This window comes from Acanthaster planci, linkage group LG07 (genome assembly GCF_054643075.1).
Source record: "Acanthaster planci isolate LZ-2023a linkage group LG07, COTS_SCS, whole genome shotgun sequence".
NCBI lineage: Eukaryota > Metazoa > Echinodermata > Asteroidea > Valvatida > Acanthasteridae > Acanthaster > Acanthaster planci.
Window position 1 is genome coordinate 22,053,993 of NC_141783.1, and position 24,140 is coordinate 22,078,132.

The 24,140-nt window shown below is 39.9% G+C and overlaps 1 protein-coding gene across 2 annotated transcripts; it reads right to left on the reverse strand.

The window, feature by feature from the left end:
• Positions 1-3,733: 3,733 nt before the first annotated feature.
• Positions 3,734-23,505, reverse strand: LOC110985256 (uncharacterized). Of its 2 annotated transcripts, XM_022246160.2 has the most exons (6): positions 22,722-23,505; positions 18,987-19,030; positions 17,939-18,004; positions 13,456-13,510; positions 8,851-9,685; positions 3,734-8,452 (listed from the first exon to the last, which is right to left on the reverse strand). In XM_022246160.2, the coding sequence occupies exons 1-6, from the start codon at positions 22,884-22,886 to the stop codon at positions 8,415-8,417; spliced, it is 1,203 nt and encodes a 400-aa protein (XP_022101852.2). In that variant the 5' UTR covers positions 22,887-23,505; the 3' UTR covers positions 3,734-8,414. The 2 variants fall into 2 exon arrangements, with proteins under 2 accessions (XP_022101852.2, XP_022101850.2); XM_022246158.2 differs by having other exon boundaries at positions 3,734-9,685; positions 22,722-23,501.
• Between the last annotated feature and the right edge of the window lie 635 nt (positions 23,506-24,140).

A 24,140-nucleotide genomic window follows, 5' to 3' on the forward strand; every position in this document is an offset into this window, starting at 1 on the left:
CCCTGTCCTGGCACGCCGTAGAGCATCGCCCGGTGCATACACGTATGAAGTCGGCGTGATGGCAACTTTTAGGCCTGCCACTGCAACTCGATGGCCCGTAGACATGATCTGTATCACTGGCCCGGAAATGGCGACAAATGGACGACAAACGAGCGACCGATGAAGATAATCTGCAGAATATGGCATCGCTTGAAACAATCACTGACAACCTGAAATCCGTCTCGGCGTTTCTTTACTGTGCCCTTTTAGTGTGCTAATTCTGTTTCAATTTGCATGTAGAACGATAAAACAAACATTTCACAATAGTTAGACGCACACTGCTCGTCAAATGTCATATTTTTTAAACAATAAGCCTTAAGATCAGTTTCAGTTTTATTTCACCACAACCCTAACTCTATACCGAGGTAAAGTGCACTGATTTGCAAATTGTGCTATGAAATCTGACATTTTTACCCAAGCGTGGATTTTTGTACCTCAGCCTAGGGCCCAAGTTGCAGCACAGTCTGCCAAAGGAAGGTATGAATTTCAGAGCACAATTAATCCTACACACTCAGTGTGGGCAAATTCTGTTAGAAATTACCTTATACATGTATCAAGGATTATAAGGTGAATCATGTTGATCCACTACAGTTGTAGTGTTCAACAACTCTCTTCTCTTTCAACTTCCTATATAGCCAAAGGGCACAAACCAGGAAAGTGCAAACGACGTTCACGCAGAGACTGTCAGCCCATGTTCGTGTGTTTTATTGCTTATAATTTCATTATGTTGAAACCGTAACTATGTTTTCATTAGCAGTTATTTGGCCATATTGTAGAATATACGTGGCATTACTCAGGCAAACAGAGTAGACGGAACGTAACTTTGTTAACAATGCTGACTGAAATGTTCCACACATGGCCGTCTTAGGGCCCTAATCTCTCCCCACCGAAAACGTTTGCTTTGTGACAAGAAACCTTGTCCTTCTCAGAACCCCCTCACCATGGCAGCAGCGGCTTTTAATTGTTCTTACATACAACATCACAAAACTCTCTTTGAGTATTTTAAATGCTACCGTTGCCAAGAGCTAAGATGTTTGTAGGGGGCGTAAATCACAGTGGAGGAGGGGAGAATGTATACACCCAGTGCCCCTTACAAGTATTATTATTAGTCCAATTTCATGCTATTAATCAGGAACCTATTTGGGGAACTACGCAAGGTAAACGTGTGCCTAAGTAAGACATCTACAACGTAATGACGCCATCGTGCATGGAACTATCTCACAGAAGTTACAGTTTGTACGCGTGACTGTGTGCTATATGTACACTGTGGCATATGAAACTATTCGATCGAGTGGAATGGGCTATAGTATCATACCCCAAAGGTTTAAAAACTGTTCACCACAAGCAAAAGCACCCCCCATCGGTTGAAAAGAGCCATGTTGGTCGGGAGTGTTCATTTCGTTGGTAGCGACTGTGCTGCCTGCATTTTCTAGGCAATTTTCCAATACTCAACTTCGTCTCCGTCTCAGGCTTAGTTCCAAAAGCCAATCCCCGATTGTGGGCCTGAAGAAATGAATTACATTTGATAACTGTAACTGTTGGCTTTCTTGCGTCTTATTTGATGTTCTGTGGCACTTTTAGACTGATTACTGCGCTTACAGCTTCAAAGTCAGCTAGTATAGAAACAGTTAAAGCCTGAGACGGAGCCGAAGTTGAGTATTGGAAAACGGCCCTAGTCATTTGTGAACCAGCGAAGTTCAGAAGCCGCCATTGCTATGAAAATGGCGCCCTCTCTTCCTCCAGCTCGAGGTCCATAGGGGTGCACTAAACTAATCCAAGCTCCACTGAAAACTGTGTAAATTCAACAAGGTTTGGATCCCCATGGCAGGCAACTGAGTCTCTGAGGCCTCAAAAAAATATGAATATTCCAATTATCCGCCCAAAACAAACTCACCCAAAAAAGTGAATGTTCCCAAGTCTTCTCAGCAGCCATTTTTCAAATGACATCCCTCACCATACGGAGGCTCTTGTGACAAATTTTCAATGACGTTTTTGTTTACTTTGCCCCAAGATGGGTGCCCCTGATTCTACAGAGATGATCCCGGGCCATACTTATACAATCCGACAATTTCTTGGCCCACACAGACCCTCTTTTCGAAAGATTTTGTAGGGTGACTTTTTAAGCGCCTCGACCGGCGGGGATTTTTCCTTGAATTGGGACACTTCACCCACAGTACACCACAAAATGCCGTTAATGTCAGGCAGTAACAATAACACCCACAAAAAACGGGAATGTACATGAAACACGAACATTTTATATATAAATTTGCATGCATATTGAGAAGTGATGTGTACCTACTCCAGAGCTGTAAAAAACAGCGCCAACTTCAGACTTGGAAACCAAACTGATTGGTGTCCATAATGTGTACAATACAGCATGCAGCTATTGTGTGCTAACTAGCCATGTGAACTGACGCGTAATCTACCATTTTGGTTCCAATAATTGAGACAGTCATGTCGCAACTCTCTCTAAAAACAGCTCTGACATCGGCCACAGTTGAACATTGAGAGAGTGTAGTGCCAGTCTCATATATTGGAAATAAAAAGATTGTTCATTATATGTACAGAATAGCGCGCAGCTGTTGTATACCTGCGGGCACATACACCTGCCACATCGTTTCCGTCAATGGTGAAACATAATTATGTGGCGCCACATAGCGCCACCACGATTCAGACACTGTGCAGTTGCCATCGGCAACCAACCCCTAGCGCTTTTGAAAATACCAGTCTCCAGACGATTTCAGGATTTTTCTCAGATCATCCGGATCAGTCGTTGGTTGACACAAAACCAGACATCATCGATAGTCGCACTCTTATACTTACGGCGATAAAACTCCAAGCATCACAAATGATCCTTTATTATAATAGGGAATTTACCAGTGGTGCACACCACCTTTAAACCAGCAAAGGCTGCATATGCCACAGCTGATGCCTGACACTGCCCTCAATCCAAGGGGGACACCAAGTAAGAACCACGAATTCTAGCGGGGAATAATTTTTTTGGTGGGACAAAAATGCAGGAATTTGTTTAGGCTTAAGGCCTTTCTGAGGGGTGAAGATAATTTTGGACGTTTTTTACTCGCACTGGGCAGGAGAGGACTTACAACAGTCTCGCCAAAATCGCAGAATATTTTTCCCTTCCTTCCTATTTTTTTTTGGGGGGGGGGTTGAATGTATGGGCCACTGGCCCCCCGTTGGCCTGCCCAAGGCCAAGTTGGCCAATGTCTTCATGCAATTTTAAGTCTCATTACATGGCGCCAAAACGCATCCTACATTACTGTCACACGTTCCTTGTAGCTGCGTTCCGTTTGCCCTTATGTCTGAACATACACCCATTCAACGCCTGACGTCAGAAACTCTATCCAAGGGACAATACCAGCAAATTTCCCCCATAAAGAGACCCGCACAAAAGAAAACAAGAGAGATATATTATTTTCAGCTGCCACAGTGCGATTAATATCTAATTTCTTCCCTCCCTAAAGACTGATTATTCGGATCGGGTATAACGCGCAGGTGGCAGGAAATAGCCGTCGTAGACCCCTGGACTTCCAAATTTGATTGAATTGCTGTCTGCTGTAGCCGCCACGTCTTCTTCGTTTTTCATCTTTGCATAATCGTGTTTCAACACAGGAAATGCTAACAATATCTGTGCTTTCCGGTAGTGAAGAAGAAGAACACGGACGTAAAACAGGGATGCTGTGTGTCATCCTGATCACTGTTATTATTTCATCAAAATAAATATTCACAATGTGTACATTAGATATCCAAATCAGTTTCACGAATAATATAATACAACAATGACGATACTTTAATATAACAGAAAGGTGACAATTTCAAAGAGTCGTATCTTGGTGAAAATCACATTACAGATCTGTTTAGTACAAAAATAAAGATCAGAGTTGTCCGATTTATGTAGGGAAATACATACACGTTTTTACAAAGATGCGGTTTTTAAAGTCCCACTGATATACGCGTATTCGAGAGAACTGAATTAATATTTTGGCCAAGGACATCTACAAACAAGATTGTAGCTGAAATCGCCTTACCAATTTGAAATTCTTCAATCATGAAAAATACCTCGCATATTCGTTGAATCTTTTTCGGCTTTAAACTATTACTATCCAATTACTCTAAGTCCTAATATAGGTGATACAGCATTGTTTGAAGGATCTGTCGCACGATACGATCTTTTAATTTTTAAAAAACAGTTATAATTTGATTGAGCTTATTTGCTTCAGCTGTAAAGTTAGTCTTGCAAGATTATGCTTACAACCGACAACCCTGTAACAATCTCAAATAAAGCAACGAGAAGTTTGGTGAAGCAATTTCAATCGATAATGTATGTACGAGTGTGACGTCACCAAGGTTAATCAATTCCCCCTTTGAGGTCATTTAATGAGTCTGTCCTCAGTTGGAACTGGCAAGGCTTTTGCATGTTGGTGTGAAGAAGTAACATACATCGATTCAAATACGTCATTGTTTTGTTGTGGTTACTGCTGCTTTCACTTTTGCTATTGTTACGTTTCCCGTAATTCTCAAAATGGTGAGATTTGTGGCTTTTGTGGGGGAAGATAAACGGCAAAATAAACAGACAACCTGGTCAAAGTACCCTCGAAGCCAAGACAACGCTGTACATTTGCTTTGACCACGTTACAGAGTTCGGTAAACATACACCAACAGCCTTTATCGCAATCCTCGTTTTAAAATAGCGGGATAAGATGGTTGAAACTGTATAGTGTTTGAAAATACCATTGAATATATATATCACTCAACTAAAACACTACTGTGAATATTGCCCTATACGTGTTACATGTTCACGGTGCATGTATTTCAGACACAAGCTGTCAATCCAACCACGTGTATGCCCCAATAATATTTGAAAAAGAAAAGTCTTAACAATAGACTATATAAGGGGCAACATGTATTTTGCATTACCGATCAGTGGCGTGGGATATCACCACGCGAAAGTGCAGTGTCCATGGTTTTGACAATTATGACTCAATTTAAGTGGATCGTGTGGGTTCAAAGGGGAGCAAAAGAAAAGGTCTGCCTGATTCTCGCAGATTCTCGTAGCTTTACAAGATTTTAAACTGCAGTTTAGATCCGTTATAGTTTAAAAGACAGAAAACTTTAGGTCAATTCACATAAACATGGTTTTTAACAAAATTAGAAACTCTCCATATTGAAAATAAGATTTTTATCACTTTATGATCCTCATGGGCTCTGACACTTTCTATGGATACCAATTGTTAGGCCTACATCAAGGATGTACAACCGACTTCAACAAGAATATATAATGTCGGTAATACACGTTGCTTCGCTTACTTCTGCGTTGCATGACATTACGTTTCCCGTCATGTGACTCAAATAGTCCTACCGAAAGAGTTGCTTATAAAATGCTTAAAAACGCTTTATTATGAAATCCAATTCATGTCGTGTACTTGCATCATATAAAGGGGCAGCTTTCAACAGAAGCAATCACCCTAACAACCGCCAGATAACCAATGACTCGAGCACAAGGTAACTTCACACTGCCGTAATAAACCTGACCTAATTCAATGCACAGATGCACATGTACAAACTTCTCAGAACTGCAGTGTTAAGGCACAATACAACATATCATCCAGAAACTTTACTTTTTGGCATGTTGCACCTCTATTGACAGGATTCTACATAACACATATTCACGCGTATACCATCAACACCGTATGATTTCGTAATAACACCCATACCGGTACCGTATTATATTGTGTATACACAAGACAGTTGCACAGGACCTATGTACATGTACATTAGACACACCAGCATGTGATAATGCGTTAACCTGCCTGCATATATCGTGGTCATTCAGCCGAATGATATCGAATGTACCGGAGAGGGCCGGTGAACACAGTAAATCTATCCCCCAGTAAAACTGTCCCTGGGGACAGAATTACCCAGGTAAAAGTGCCCCCAGCCCAGTAAACCATTCCCCCTCCAGGTTATTCTGTCCCCTCCTGGTAATTTCCCCCTCGTTGTGCCACGTAGAAGTTATTATTTTCATATCAGTTTGATGAATTCAATCCACATCAAATACACGTACATTTTTAAGACCTTCACAAGGTTGTCAAAAGGGGGGGATGATATGTGAAATCAATCGAGATATGTTTTCAGCAAGAAATAGGAAAAGGCAGCAATCCATATTCTGCAGACTCCTTGCATGCGTAGTAAATATTCTCAGTCTGTAGGCACACCGCGGGGTGATTATTATGACTGACTTGTAAAGGAAGGTAAACTCATGCATCATGTCAGTTCACTGCACCGCACGTTGCGCGAGAACCATGGCGAAGTTCCGGATACAGCGTCCAAACGCTTCAAGGACAGTAAATTCAGACAATACGCGCAATGGATACCAGTACATCCAGAATAGCCCTCCTTATTCAATCGCCATGTTTTGACGTAACAAGCATCCCAGAAACAGCACTGGTGTCTGTCAAAACGCTGCGCGAAAACAATTGAAAGAAAGTGATACACAGTCTGAGGAGGCACATTTCTCATAGGGGACAAATTTACCTGGAGGGGGATAGATTTACCTAGGTAAATGTGTCCCCTGGACACCTCTACCGGGTGCAATCCGGTAAAAGTGTCCGGGGGACAGTTTTACCTTTTACACCGGTCGTCTAAGGCGCGGAAGTATCGCATTCACTAGCGGACTCGGAGGTATCCTCCCTTGTGACACAAAAAGTGTTCAACTCTTTACACATTTTTGGATCAAAGCTATATGACACGTTTCATTCTTTTTAGTATTTTACTGAGAGGTTGCAGGCTTCCATTTCAAATCAGCGTGTGAAAAATGTACTCTAGAAATCGACACCCGGCGCCTAAATCGGTAGTGTTGGCAAGTATACGAAACTGTGAAACGTGAAAAAAAGGTGGCTTATCTTTTACTGTGTAGGACTAGATCGTCCCCGGACAAAACTCTTTTTAGTCTTCTCCTGTCCTCCATCTTTTCAATTCGTAATATTTTCCGCAGGAATACACATTCTCAGCCGATTGCCTATCCATGCATTATCTTTATTTGGATGTAATACTTACAAGGACGAATACTTACAAGGTCGTTCTTCATAACAATTTCGCTTACAATATTCATCAATATGGCTGCTTGGGAGATCGACGCATATAGTCATGATTATAGCTTCAGCCCTTATCAATGCTCTCGCTTGCTCATACAATCTTAAGATAAGTAGAATTTCGATTCCAGGTTAAAGGAATCGGTTTTCAGATTTAAACCAGGTAAGAATCCATTCCCTTTCCATACATTCCAACCGACGTCACGCGCTTAATGGATCATTCAAGGCACCTCATCTCCTAATTCGTCAGTGTAGGTTGAAATGCAATTTTTTCTCAAACTACAATCAATATTTGCAACAACCTCAAGTTTAACTGGTAATGTGTGCCTCCCATATTGAGTTTCATCTGGTAATGATATTCCACACCGTCATTTTTCCCTTCAGAAATATAGAAAAATTGTAGTTGCAATTTAGAAAATAATACAAAATAAAACTAGTACGCGTGCAGTCGGCCTAGAACAATACGAAAATATGTTCCCCATTACACTTGGACACTGGTCTTGTATTATGCGTATAAAGTGATTAACATGACACACCGTGAATGAAACGTATTGCATGTCTTCGACCTTAGAGAGAGAATCAATGGCGTCACCCCATGCATGCTGTTAAGAAACTACTGTTAAGAAAGTTCGATTGATTTTCACCTCAGTCTGATCGAATGTCAGACCACTTGGTTTGATTAAACGTCCAGCTGTCGAAATTGGATGAAAAGAGCTGTATAAAAATAGGTCTAAATTAGTGGAAATATACCTAACACATAATTTGTAAACATCTTCATAGGCCTAGATTGTTACAGTCACTACTTTGAACTTTTTATTTACAATACGATAGGCCCTTTGTTGTATTGCAAATACTCACTCCATGCAAAACCTCTCTCATATTCGGAGATTTCTTTCATTTGGCTTCATGGACTTCGAATGTTGTGGTCTCGATATTTAACATTAAAATACTTACATTCCTCCTTCAGTGGTAAAAGCAAGTTAGTTGATATCAAACCTATCCTCGTTGCTTCCACTCAACTTCGAACGTAAACAAAAAAAATATACAAACCAGAGACTTCCAAGCATGGTCAGAATAGCAAGCCATGTTTGGCTGTCTAAATGATGACGTCAATGGAGATGTCAAAAATAAACACAGTTGCACAGTTTCCTCAGCTCAGTTAAAAGTTAATCACAAAGCACGGCATTTCCCCGCAAGATTTTGTGGCTGACGATTAGCTGTTTAATGAGCTGAGTAGAACTTGAGGCCACAGAGAATGAGCTTGTTTCACCTCTCATCTAAACAAATAATCCGCTTCAGCGTAACTAGTTCATAGTACAGAAGTAGACAAAACACAACATCGTGTTACTTGCACTCCCACGTTTTATAGGCAGGAAACGAACATCCACTTACCCCGTGAATCTATTTTCAAGTTTAAAAAAACATTCCAGAATGTTTCCATAATACTATGAAATCAGCACTGCATGCAAAACTAAATGAAAGGTCATGGGTTCACTTCCCGTTGATGCAAGTCGGTGGAGTTTTTATGTGTGCTTGTCAAGTACTGATTAGTCAGTGTTGGTGTATGTTAAATGTGTAGAGGGGAAACTCTTGCTTACATTGTGTAAGTGGCACTGACCACATGGTACAGATCACGTGATAATTTTATTTCCGAAGAAACCGTCTGCATTACCGCTCTCCCTAATGGTAATAGTGATCCCACCTGCTGTTACATCAGTCACTACTACACCCTCTGATCTCTTGACGCGTTGGGGCATGGACGCATCAAAGGCTGTAGGGCTGGCAGGCAAGCTGATAGCTTCTTTGTTTACTGGCGGAAATCTTGGCCTCGTTTTCGTTTCCGGATCGTTTTTGTCGTCATGGCAATGTTCTCGTGATGACTGCCCCTGTGCATCAGGCGGTAGCGAGATCGCTAAACCTTTGGAATTTTTCGGGTAATATTTGATCTCGTCTGGGTCGGAAAAATGCGCCTCGTCCGTGTCCGAATCGTCTTTTTCTTGTGTCATATGCCGTCTTAACGTCTGTGGAGGGGTGATCCTCCTCAGCACGAGTTTTGGCGAGAGCTTGAGGCCTAAACCCTGCTGACTTGAGCTACCATTGAGCCGGAACTCAGGCACCTCGTCCACATGGAAACTCGTGAGATCTCTTTCGGTTACAGTGCAGCCGTCCTTATCCCCAGATTCGGACGCGTTGAGTGAAGCTTGGCTGCGGTCTGAATTCGGACTCCAGGTCCAATCTGACCGATCGTCCCTTGGGTTAATGGTTCCGGTATCCAGCCCACTACACGAGGTACTTGGGGCCGAGGCTGATCTTGAGTACGATGTACGGGACGCAAACCCAGCGGTCCCTGATGTTTCGTTACGTTGACGTCCTACCAAAAATTGTGACGATTCTCCAGTGGGTGAAGTATCGGCGGTCGCTGCCAAGTGTCTCGTGCACCATGTCCCGTTGTTTGGATCTTTCACTAATCGGAATCGGCTCGGGAATTCTGAATTTGGCCAGTCATAAGGTAGATCCGACAGAAACATAGAAGAAGGCTGAAAGAGAGAAACCCTTCAAATTAATTATATGATTGGCTGAATACACTGCATAAATATCCGTAAATAAAATCAGCAGTATCAGCAATTACAGGTTCTAAAGTGTTGTGGAAATGCTAACAACTGACTCTTTCAACAAAATTGATGCGAAAAATGAAACCTTCCTTCTTGCTGTGTCATTAAAACTAGCTTTTTTTCTTCAAGGTTAGGGGCTTTCTCTGCGGCAGTTACAAAGGATTAATTGTACTTGGATGCGGCTCGTATGCAATGGCAGGTCTTCCTGATATGTAACAATAACATATAGATGAAAGAAGGAGAAAACGAAGACGTAAGGAAATATAGAGAGAATAACATAAAGTCTTACGAACTTGGTGACTATGAGAATTGCATATTGAGGGTAATGTTGGGGTATTGGGAATATGGAGGCGATGATGGGATACGGTACTAAGGATGTGGTGTAAGTGGTGTTTGTAATGACCGATACATAATTAGGCTATTGGTAAGATGTGGTAGAGATGACTGTTATGATGGGTTAAGGGATGACTATTGGTGATGATTAAGTTGGCGACAACGAGGCATGGATCTGGTGGTATATAGAGCCTGAAAGTTGACCCCCGATGGCGTGCATTCGGAACCCTTGGATAAGAAAATAACGTGCCAACATTTTAGAATTTGTAATATGTTTCGTTCAGATACTTCTTAAACCTCTACTCGTAAAAAGACCTTTGTAAAATATTTGGTAGCATTTCAATTTATAGAAACTGAAAATTGACCTGACTTAAAAGAGAAACATACTGCCAAAATGACCTATCACTTCCGAAAATTAAGCACTGCAATTCAGTGGTCTCGCACACAAATGAACAATTAAGGAATTATATTTTATGAAAGGTTTTCGGTAAAAGCCAAAATAAAACAGACAAAAATATTTTAAGGACTTTATATTTTATAACAAAATAAACTTAAAGTAATAAGCTGCTTTAACGAAAGATTCTAATGTATAATCTCATCTTTGCTGTCAAGAATTGTGTCAGGTCAACTCGACTGAATCTAGAGTCCATCGACTGCAGGTAGGTAAATCTTTACAACGTTGTAAAATCTCGTTTCCACGTAAAGTACTGGGATTGAAAACAACTGTGTATGAACAAGGAAGCCTAGGAACGATATCACTGAACGTGATAGGTCGTTACTAAAATTTTTAAAATTTTTCCCCCCGTCTCCCGGTGACTTTTCCTTAATACTACTTGACGAGGACAAAGAGAAAATTCTGATATGAGTGTTTCTTGGGGATGGTTTCAGTTAGGAATCATTTTTCCAAAAATTATCGAACGTGATAAGACGGCCCCCATGTAGCATCCCCACAGGCGGACGCGCGAGGGTTCCAAGAAGTTTACTGAGTGACCTTTTACTTTCAGGCTCTATTGATGGTGGGCATGCCATAGGCTAAAATTTTAGGGCCTTGGTCAATCTCCCTAACTTGCCACTATACAAAGACAAAGTAGAAACAGCAAAAAATGGATGTACAACATTCACACGCGTGGAATTCACATTATGGCTTGTACCCACGCATGTTGAAATCGAAGAGTGAAACTACAACGCTCCTTCATATTTACACATTTGAGAATGATCTATATCCATCGTTAATATTAATTTACTCAGTTTTTTTTATTTTTGTCTAAATCGATTCCACCCAGCAACGGTGGAAAATATTACGTGCTTCAATAGACCAGTGATTCAAATTCAAACAGCGCTTTTCAGCCCAGGAAAGTCCATGATGTGTTTCCCCAAACAGGTGTGATCTTCTAAGGGGTACAGATTAAAGTAATTTTTGAATAATTGAATAATCATATAACTGAATACACGTTTACCACACTAAATCTCTAACAGGTTAGAGTTAGTGTGTGGGGTTAAGTTGCTGTACTGGAGTTAGGCCTACTGTAGACATGCGCTGTATCGAATCACATTCTTAACAGTCAAAAAAATGTAAGGCGTACTTAAGTCAATTTTATTGAGAAAATATCAGAACTCAATCTTCACTCCATTCATCCCTTACTCTCGGTTACTTTGACATTGCTTCGCTACATAATATTTCCAGCATTCTTACGGGTAAATATTATTAATACGGGTTATTAATAAGAGTTGGCAATGTCCTTCCCCTTTAAAGCGCCACCGACGAGAGGCGTTTATAGTTGCCTTCACCTTATCATTAGCTCATCACAATTCAATCCTAATCCTTCAAGCCAACGCGTAACAAATCTTGCCTGCATAATATCCCCCAGCTTCTACATATTCCAAGCATTCACATTAGGTCGTTCTATCTCCATGATGGTCGAATGTTATCATGGAATTTGTTATTTACTCAGGGTAGTTTCATCTCTTCTTGACTTGTTTACAATCGGTTGCACATATACATGTAGTGAATAAATGTCAAGTATGGTACCCGTGCTTTGCACTGGTCATTAACAACTGCTTTTCACTTTGAAAATCAGCAAATAAGGGCATTAAAATGAATGGGCAATTTTCATCAGTTGTTAAACAATAATTACCAAAATGATGTGCAGTCTAAATAAGAGATTCTTTGGTTGTTGTCTATTTATTTATGTGTTTTGGTCTTTCTTGAGATGCGGTGCATCGGTTTGTGTGGGTGGCTTAAAGGGTTGCTGAAAGTTTCACGTATAGTTCTATCTTTTTAATTTCATTGTTAAAAATATCTCTTATTGTGTGATTTTTTTATTAATAATATAGCCATTGTTTTTTAATTAAAGAATAAGTTTAGGTTTCGCGTGGGTAAATAAAGTCTACAGTAAAAGAAAATGGTGAAAAGACTGTATGGACCATAAAAATCATATGACAGTCGTCACTGGAATTGATGTAGAACGAAATGACAACAGAATAGTCGAGAATGATGGGCTTTAAGCTGTTCGACGAAATGTGCAACATGTTTGTACAAACATACGGACACGTCACTACACATTATATTATATTGCAGCCTTTACCTCAGGAAACAAATCTGGTTTAACAACCTGACAATTACAACATACAGAGGTCAAAGAGGCGCCAGTATCACGTGATTTGGATCAGTCCGAGAGCGAATGTACAGTATATACTAAATACGAACGCTCGTCATCTTTGATTCCGACATGTTTGCAATCAACTAAACCGTGGTTAATGGGAGCATTTCCTATCAGACCTTCTGCCTAGTATCAGGCTTAGGTCTATGTTTCATGTTCTATATTATAAATGTGCGTTTCATTTAATTAATTTATCCAGGTACCTTAAAAGAAGTCAGGGACTCATCAGATAAGGCAACAGACTGCTCAGCACTGATATTTTTAACCTCTTTACAACGTTACATTTGGATGTATGCATGAATCGTTTTGAAAATCTAGGAGAGAACAGACGACACTGCGTCATAAAGGTCAATTTAGAGATTTTCTAGCTTGATAACTTTTGGCAGTAAGTAATATTTGTGGTGCCAAGTTTAATGAAAAAGGCATTGGTATAGTACTCTGCTTGCCTGTGAAGCATATAAATCTTATTTTAATTTCCTCCTTTAATGCCATATCACATGGACAACTTAAGAGCATGAGAATACACCATCGTTTCGACCATAACATGCGTGTCTTGTATCCCTTCCAGTTTTCATCATCCCGCTTTGCGGAAAAGATCGATTTTTTATCCGATTTACTGCATGCAAATACTGAGTGCACCATACGGTTATAAGGCGCGCTTCATTCCTGTAGGCTTGCTTAGGAGCGCTTTTCGCCTCTCACCTGCGATATTTGTCTTCTGGGCCGTCTGCCGCGCCGTGATGTCACACTGGGGCGCCTGCAACGGACAAAAACAGCAAAACACTTTAATCATCATCAAACAATCCACCACCCCCCACCAGCGTGAGCAGGGGATTCTCCGTGGAACACTACCGCTGAACAATGTCTCACCGATTAGGTTTACAGCCTACCCCCTTTCAAAATTCATTGAAACACCCCAAAGACATGTTATTAATGACAAAAATGGGAAACTTCTCTTGCTACCATGTTTGGCGATTTGAAATGCCAGCTATATTTCAGCTACTCCGCGCTTTAATGCTGGGATGCATTATTAATGCAGAGAACAAGGACAATGTAGCACACAATTCCATGCACACACAACAGACTCCGCACCTTTCATCCATTGTGATGTCAAAGTTTAATAAAACAAATCAGACCCCAAATGACTCAAAATTTCAGCAGACATGGCTCACAATTACACAGTTTTCGCGGAGGAAAGCAGATGAGATTTAGGGACCCGTATTTTATCTCATACGTTTCTCGTCTACACTACATTTTGATTATAAATAGGAAATACCTTCCAAGGGATTTTCAGCATTACCAGTTTTCCTTTAACTCAACTGCAGCTCAAACACGGAAACACATCTGTCGGCATGATGGCCCTAACACCACATACGCCGTATTTCATCATTCATGACAGAAACAAAGGCTACGGTAAAGATGGGTTGTCTTCTTTCTTACTGGAGCTAAATTATTCACAAATTACCAAGAAGACAGAAAATGAGTAGTGTACAATTGGTTTACTGTATGAGGAGGCACGTGGTAGATGCTCAGATAGCGAAGTCAACATACACATGAAATTCGACACCGTGAGTGTTGTCGACATTATGGTTTTGAAAAAGATAGTCTTTGATGTCCACGGGCTAAAGAAATAATTATTCGGCGTAAAACCGGAAATGCCTTGTTCATTCCCTCAGTCTCTCTTTTTCAAAAGAATCATGGAGAAACGCAAAGAGTTTTGGGCGGGCTGAAGTGAACCGACTGCCTGAATAAAGATTGATGACCTTATGTATGACATCATCGGTTGACATCCAATCACGGTGTACAATATATCGCGACTCATACATATCCATTGCCTTCTGAAAGTTGCCTGTGCGCAAGCATAACGAAGCTCTACGGAGGTTCCTCAACCTTTATCTCTATACTTCCTCGGCTTACAGACACGCATTGTATGCAGATTACCAATGTCTTTGTACGCTGTACATATTTGGCAGTCTTTTAAATTCTAAGGAGATTGTCAAGATTTCCCCAAACTATTGTCTACATTTGCAATTCCTAATATACGGAGGAGTCATCAAGTTAAATGCTAATGCGTATTCGCGTTTATAAAATGATGCTGTCGAGCGAGAAAAAAAAAAAGATTACTTGGTGAAATACCTTGATTGAGAGCAATGACTTCGAGGTAAAATGCGGAAAGGTTTCCCAGTTCCATGTTGACCTCGAACTTTTAAAATCACTACCGACAGCTCTTGAAATTAATATGGGGAGAGGGATACCATAAATTTTTAACTTGGTCCGTCCAGAATTTTCCCTTAATCAAATCAGAAGCCTTCAGTATTGAAGAATGGAATGTGACCTCTGAGTTTAACAAACTTAATGCAATTGTAATTCTTTGTTTGTAGATGTAAGATTTAGAAGGAAATTGTAAAAATACCCAAATCCGTCGTAATCCTTGAAGAGGACACGGACCCTAATGTCAGACAGCGACCACATACTTCTGCATGAAAGTTTCTATTTTTGTCTTTCGCAAGAAAATGAAAATTACCGAAAAACTCATGTTTAAAATAAAACGGCAAAATGAAACTGCTGTGGTATGAAATGTCCTTGCAGATTAATGTGAATAGCTGGGGCATTCCCCTCCTGTCAAAACAAACACCCCCCCAAATGCGTTTTCTAAAATGCTTTTATTCATTGGCAAAATTAAATCGAAGCAAAAAAACATACACCAATGACGTCAAACGTAGCAAAGTAATCAAGCGCTGTGAAACAAAAATGCTACATAAAGATCTGAACAATGGCCAATAAAGTTGAAAGGTTGATCACAGGGATGGTGTCTTGTTGACACGTTCTGGGAATACTCACTGGGTTAGAGAACGTGAATTTGGAATACTCAGTGTGTTACAAAACATGAATTGGGAATACTCAGTGTGTTACAAAACATGAATTGGGAATACCCAGTGTGTTACAGAACATGAATTGGGAATACTCAGTGTGCTACAGAACTTTAATTGGGAATATTCAGTGTGTTACAGAACATTAATTGGACAGATCCTGCCGTGATTCTCGGAAAAAATGGTGTGAAGCGCGTATATAGATTAAGAAAAACACTCAATTAAGTACAGTTTGAAATAAAACTAAAATCAACAATGACGGGAATATGTTTTTAACAAACTACGGTTTTATTTGATTATTCAACCAGCAGGTGGGTTTCAGGTTCACCGATATTTCAATTTACCTTCACATGGTGGATTAAGGGTAAGTCACACCATAGATGGAAAATTGGTCTTTCCTACCTTCAACACGACGATAAAACAAGTAACAGCAACATTGTTTCTTTGGCCTAAGCATGAAGACATCACGCTTGATTTCAAACTGAGTGCGTTATTGCAAATGTACAACATATGAGATTTGTAATGATATTCACAGACAGTGGTGGTTGCTACTAATTTCATTGTTGCTGGATATTTTCAACTTGAAAAAGGAAAAGTTCATCCGCGCTTCTACGTCATTCGTTACTATGGAAATCACGAAAGCCATTCTGAACTTATTCCAAATAGAATAAATTCCATTTTTAGCTGTGCGTGCAGCGGTATCAGAATTCTGCACTGTGCTTTAAAAAATATCAAAATGCTATATTGAAACAATTGCTGAATGCTGAGCCAACAACAAACCATGCAGTCATGGGCGTTAATTCCCAAGGAGATGGGGGTATATATCCCTGCACTTTTTGATCAGAAGGGGACGGACTATTGAATCATCCCTCACTTTTTAGTGGGGAGAAAAAAATCAAGCAGATTTTGACGAACTTCTCGGACTTCACTTTACAATAACCATTATGTATTTAGGCCCTAGTTGCACTAAAAATGGGAGAAAAAAGTACACATGCCGTTCTGATGTAAGATTCTTAGGATCGCCCCCAGTGTCATATGCAGTCAGCCCCCCCCCCCCACTTTTCACATTTCCATGGCCAGGCAAGTCATCCCTTCAAAATTCCCCATCCCATATCCCCCGATTTCCTGCACAAATGTACGCCACCGCATGCAGTTCTATTATGTCTTGACGCACGTATTATCTAATGGAAGCCAAAACCGTCAACGTTAGGTCCCACCAAATATCTGCCGTTTGAAATGGTGCCAAACAAAACCAATAACGGGTGATAAATCGTGTTTAGGGCACAGCTACCACAAAAGAGCCAAGTGGAAGGACTAGTGTAATTTTAACACTGCCAAGTATTTCCACTTTATACCCTAAGGCTTGCCTTAGAGATCTGTAAGGATCCGATTAGATAGTTATGAAAATTGAGACATATTTACTGTATAACAATGCAGTACAGCTTTTTAAATTCAATCTAAAATGAGGGCGAAAATAATGCCAGCCTTGCGCTCTGACACCTGAACCATAATACCTGTAACAATGTTGTGTGATTCAATTCCACAGACCCTCTACCAACTCGAACATTAAAACAGGAAGATACGAGCAAGCGCAGTATCTTATATCGTATTAGACCTGTGAATTTCCTGACCAATTGCGTGAGCATATCTCTATTTACTTCCTGTTTATGTATTTTGTACTTCACACCTTGGTTTGAAATCGAGCCTTCAATGATAACGGTTTACCTTTTGTGTTGTTGTCACAATGATTCTAAAAAAATTCATACAGATGAACCAGACTTGAGTCCAGAATTATTGAAAGTAAGAATCAAAACGAATGGTGGCACACATGATGGGAGTTATATTTACAATTTAAATCGCAAGGGAGAGTCTCACAGTTTTATGGATAAATAATTAAACTGCTTCCATATCGAGAAATACGGGAAAGGCATGCGCGCATACTCATGTGCTATAACGTAAAACGAATGTGAATTCGTTTCACACTGTCTTCATTATGATTGAACATCAGCCATATTCCCAGAAACGTCATGCAGAAAATACCACTATAATAACCGATTAAGAAGAAAACTGCCGAAATTGATATCTATATCTGGGACACGGACCAAATTTTTCATCGCAACTGTCCGATAATTTTAAGATTCTTTCCAGTGCCACTTTCCAGCACATTTCGCCTACACTCTACCAGCATCTCTGTGGTCTTTCGTTTTTTGGTTTTTTATAATTTCATTCGCTTCAAAATCCTGAAACTGTTTGAAATCAGACAAATATGAAATATAATAATCATTTAAAGTGTGATTATGGTCACAAATGGTTACCTTGTAGAATATATTTCAAGTAACCTCTTGTCCAAGATGTTATCCTCCGGTTCCCATGTGTTGTGTCTGAGGGCAGAAAAAGTTTGAAGAAAGATGAACGGGTACATAATTATGAACAATATCGTTTAGAAGGGCAAAGGAATGAAGCGTGGCATGTAACTATATAACTGCCCGGCTGCATTCCAATGATTAAAGCAATCGAAATTATCGCAAAGTGTTCCTACGAAGCAAGGAAAAATGTGCCCTGAACAAGAAAATTCCCATGTTGAATTTTGCTGCGGTCATAATCAAGATGAGGATCCAATGGAAATGTGAAAAAGTTAGTAGATCTTAATCTGGACTCAACATACAATGTTGAGTTGGTTTCAAATGGTTAACACCGCTAAACTACACATTTACTGATTTCAATGGTTCATGCTGTATGAAATAAAGAAGCCAGGTGCTTTTCAATAATGTGTAATAATAATATGATTATTTTGAAAATGTGATACAAATCTCGCTGAGAGCAGTCAAGACCAGAGCTGTATAGGCCTATACAGAGTAGCACCAACTTCAGACTTTGGAACCAAAATGGCTTGTTCATTATATGTTCAGTTCAGACTTTAACTATTTTGTGTAAACTGTCCGCGAGCACTGACGCATAATCCGCCATTTTGGTACCAACAACGAAGACACTCATACCGCAACTCTCTCTATAAACAGCTCTGATCTGATCAAGATGAAAGGACACAAAGAATGAAACTGAAAGACCAAAAGGCTTATTCGATCCTTGAATTTTATCCAAGAGTGTTCAAGCATAAATTAAATTAGTCCCATTGGCCAAGACATCCCCATCTCCAAACACTCTTTATTTGAATCAGTTCCATATTCGGCAAGATATTCGTTACTCACATCTGTGCACCGTACACAGTATACTCATGCCAATATCCGAAGACCTAAACTTTAACGTGTTAATAATTTCCAACGGAGTCAGAAACAGAATGGTTTGGGCATGCATACAAAGAATCAGTCGGGTATTATATTTATCAGATGTTTCCCAGAAACTTACTTGTTCGACCATCCTTTCCATTTTACAAGATATTCCGCTTTTCCCTGAAAAGACATCCAAATCAAAACAGAAATAAAATAAAATAGCGGTGAACTACTCACAGACAAAAATTCACAAATAAAGGTTCAACATCTAATAAAGTAGTACTCATTTGTATCTTTTGCATGGATCTAGAAAATGTGTTTCAAAAATTAAAAAACACATGTTTCAAATGAACTACACCCGTTCTTGTCCAACAACCGAGTATTATCAGTTGATTGCCTCAATAAAGGTGACAAATGATTCAACACAGGTGGAATTAAATTAAATTTCTACTGCTACGGGCGACTATTTCCTATATACAGCTCAATCAAGCTGAAGACTCTCCTCGATAGAACCACTTAGGGTGTATGTAAAATCATATTGAAATTGTAGGATTTGGGACTGTTAAGGATTAATCTTTTCTTTTCCTCCATAAATGTTCTCTACAAATAAGTCAAATTTGGCAAATTTCACTGATATTGCCATTAAAATGAATCGTTTTCAAAAACAGATGTCATTCATTATTATCTTGTTAAACAGTCCATTTTTCGTTTATCTATGCTGAAATGCTTTATCTATGCCGCTATGTTTTTGTTGCGGTTAAGTAGTATTATACGCTGCGTAGTTGAATTAGCTACTGACGAATTTGTTATGTTGAGTTTATTTCTACCGCTTCACTGATTTTAACGTTTACACACTGAGATGTGCTTAAAGGGATATCGACGGATAACTCTGTGGTAAAATAAATTCAAGAGGATAAATATTTTCAACTTATTTCAACCACTGTATAATTCAGACAAATCGTTGAAATCAAGTCCGGTAAGCTCCTCTCTGCGTATGAATGTTTCTGTGTATAGTCATTTTTGCGGTGTTTCCATTTTGTAGCACAGAAGCTTTCATAACCATTTCAATCGGTGTTCAGTTATGAAATCAACTGAACCTCGACATTTAACAGAAGCTATAGCGTTCTTCAATGCTTTCCTCGATATAGATGTCAAAGATCCGTTAAGGTTGTTTCATCCCAAGTCCTTACTGACCAAGGCTGTCATGTTTAACTGTAAGGGTGGCCTTTTCTTGAACATTTCTGAAGCCATACTCCATTTGTGGTCAAAAGTGTTCCAATGTTGGGGTGTTACCGTTTTTACTAAAAGGCTCAAAAGCTTTACATGTTAACAGTAAAATGCACAATAAGCAGTTTACATTTTGAATTGCAATTCCTTGTAATTCTTTTAAACGTTATAACACAAATGACTCAAATGAAGCGTAGGTGTACAAAGCAGCTGTGACATTGTTTTCGCACTTAAACATTTGACATGACTTGATATTTCCATCCCGATTGATCACAACTTTTGCTCACAAAGATACCAGTTTCACTCTCGTGTAAATAGTCGTTTTCCAATGTTGCCTGTTCCCTAACTACAATCCTACTGCCGATTAGATACTAATCGACATGTTCCATTATGTGTGTGTACACTTGACTGCAAATTTGTCATGCTTGTCATGTTTATATTCGGGATATTTTACCATCCCTTTCGTTTCGAAATATCCCATTATTATAGTTCTAAGTGTTGATAAACACTACAAAAATCTTCGCTATCCCTTTTTGCATTCTTTCTTACGTGGTGCTGTATAGCTAAGTTGAAAGTTGGATTTTCACGCAAAGTTGAATGGAATTACCATAATAAATGCTAATTAATTCAAATCAATTGCTTTCATGTACATAATACTTCCGGGACTTCCTGGTACCGGTTGTCAAAGTGTCACGTAATTATTTTCTTGTTATGAAACATATCAAGAAGATCCCTTGACTGAGGTTTTACATAATTCATACGGGGGGGGGCTGAAATAACGTACAGCAAAAGAACCCAGAATCATCGTGGGCCATATCAAAGCCATCCAGGAAAATCCAGGGCCTCCAATCATGATTGATTGGTTAATTGTTGTTTTGTATTTCTATAAAAATGGGCGTTGCTCTCTGGTTCTTAAGTGTGACGTCACTTCGTTTTAAACCACGCCCACTTCACATGCACTGCACATAGAGTTACATGCACTGATCGCCGTTTACATGGTACCATGGAACCGGAAATTAACGCGCAAATTCAGCGATTGTCCAATGGAAGCCTGCAAATAGTGGTGCAGCTGCCCCTGTGACGAAGTCATGAACTGGATAAACAGCGTTTCTGCCATGATTGACCGTGGGAGTAGTATATATTTGTTAGTAATAAATGTATTGCAAGAGATCGTCCAGTCATCAGGTTGTGTTTTATTTGACATAGCTTGTTTGACTTATTAGCCTGTTTGCGAAGATAACACAGTTTTTTTTTTCAATGTAAACAATGAATCTATCTCTATCTCTGTGTCACATCGTAAAAATGCAAGTTGCAATAACAAAACACGGATTGGTGGCCACATTAAAAGAAAAAAATGGAGGTTGTGCACAATTTCACGCGCTCGATTTTCCTGTCGACATACATTTTTGTCCCAGGGCTTGTGAAAAATTCATAGGCTCACTTGGGTCGGACTCGAACCCATGACCCTCTGCGTAGTGTGGACGTTCAACCACTTGACCACTGAGCTTATTGGTGTTTCCTGGCAGTTTGTGAGTCAACGAGAAGGGGCTGACTCGTTAAACATGTTATATGATGTGATTTTTTTCCATAGGGAAGAGGTGGAACTATAAATACATGGTAATTTATTATTTTAATTACAGCAATCACACTAACGTGGGGGGAAGAATGGTAAGTGCATTATAACTTCTTTGCTGCATTATAAATGCAAGCAAGAAACGGTTGGAAACATTGTCAAAATATCGACAACCGTCATTGTCATCTTTATTGAAGAGCCATGATGAATCAAGTTGGTTACATTAGCTCCACAGCCACCTAGGAGAGATTCAAAAGTATAATCAAACAATAGCCATGTTGGCACAGATCGAGTTAACTTTGGGCCATTTCTCAAACCTCCATGGTGTCCTTGACATGGCTTTGGGACCAAACCTTATAGCTTTAGGTCCCGTGTATGGACAAGAACCAGAAATCGTCCAATTTACGCCATCGTTTGGAATCTCTTCTTGTTAGGAATCATTAAAGAAACCCACACAGATGGTTAGTTGATTTTGTTGTTTGTTTGTTGATTTTTTGTTTGTAAAAAAAAGAGAGGGTAAATGAGATGAGATTTGCATAGGATCCCAAATGAATACAGGACAGTGTACCTGCTATGAATGATTAACCAAATTATTTGTTCAGAGCGAAATAAAGGTACAATTTTGAAAAAAAAGAAAGGGCTGCAGAAATCACACGAGTAAGATCGAAGGAGTAAAGGAATGACAACACTTGAGATGAGGGCGCTCTTAGACAGTGCAGTATGAATAACCTATCACTGGACGGTGCTTCCTGAACTTTTCATTCTGAGCGACGTAGGATAGGTCATTGGAATGAATTAAAGCTTGGTTGAAAGTTTGTATGCGGAAACTATTTGGCTTTGCTGAAACAAAGTTCATCTGATTCTGTGGTCAAGTTATCTATTCCTGAATAAGGAATGCAATTTGAAAACTAAGTTATTTCTACTTCATTCAGTAGTCATAAACTACATCTTGATTTTTTTATGTCACGCCCATTTTTATATCGTACGTTTACTAGCACGTTACCTACACTAGAAAAGTATCTTCACAAAATTCTGTTACCAAGTCCAGAGAGTACTTTATCTAATAAATACCTTCCTTTTTCTCTTTCCTTTAAGTGCCTCCACGATGTATACATCATTCCGAACCTCGTCCCATCCCTCACGCACGCCTACAGGGCTTGCTGGGATGTCTCGGTTCATCGGATGTCTGCCTAACTGCACGGGATCCTCGGTGACCCCAGTCCTAGGGGAATACATCCCGTCACTCAGGGAACCCAACGGTTGCCGTCATTCCATACGGTTGGGATACTTCAGCAAGTTGTCAGTTGTCGTATTGCACCATGGCGGATCATGTCATCAAAGCAAGCTTCCTACATAGTATAATTATCACACATCACACTGTATTATTACACTGTACACCAAACAGCTACTGAACACACAGTTGCATTCTTTGGACCGACCTCCCGTACTGAATAATGGTACCGCTTCACTGACATGACGTTTATGATCAGCTAACGCATCAACGATTTCTGCACACAACGTTGTTTCACAGTGTATCACCGAGTTTGAGTACACGTCGTATGCTTTACACATGAAATATAGCAATTGCACTATCGACTCTGCCACTGTGCTGACGTCACCGATGGCCGGGTAAGATAGCGAATCTACTAATCGACTCCTAACAGATGTTAAATTCGATTCCCTTCTGGTGACGAGTTTGGACCCAGTGACTATCAAACTATGCCGCTATCCACAGTATCCAGCATATTCCTTGCTGCTCTAAGCCCAAAACGGGACACGAATAATTCCAACATAGCTTGTTCCTGTCCCCGAACTATTAGAACCGCAAAGACACACAGCAAGCAGGAAAACTCGCCTACTAATTCCATACCAAACACAGCGTAGTACCAACTGAAGTGCGCAATAATGCCAGGTAAGCCCACGCAAATGGACCATGCACACTCGGTAGTCTGGCATGAATTGTTCACCTGCAGCTGACACGCTTGACTTATCATACCCCCATCAATTTCTGGGCAATACAGGGGTTGTTTTTTGTATCTCTTTAAATATCCATGTGGGATTCCAACCGCCACTTCCTCGCAGTTGTGGAGATGATTAAATGATAAATGACCGAGCCAGGTTTTTCCTTTAGCTCTGATGTTAAATTTCACCGAAACACACTGAATAATGGACTTTTAAATTAAATAAAAACAGGACTGATCTCCATGGTAACAAACTCCGGTTACGCGTCAAGGTCATTAATGTATCCTCCGTGTAGCAAAACTGCTCAAGGAATATCTTCTTTTTGGTCTTTAAGTTTAGTGATTATCAAACTAGTCTTAGGCCTAAGTGAAACTGCTTTGATGGTTGAGTATAATGCATGTACTTTTAAGTTCTGTTTTTTGCCATCTGTATGGGCAAGAAAGTCTGTGAGATGATGAGATGGTGAGATCTTGTACTTCCACGTGGCAATTCGTGATAGCGCCCTCTACAATCTTCCGATAAACCAAT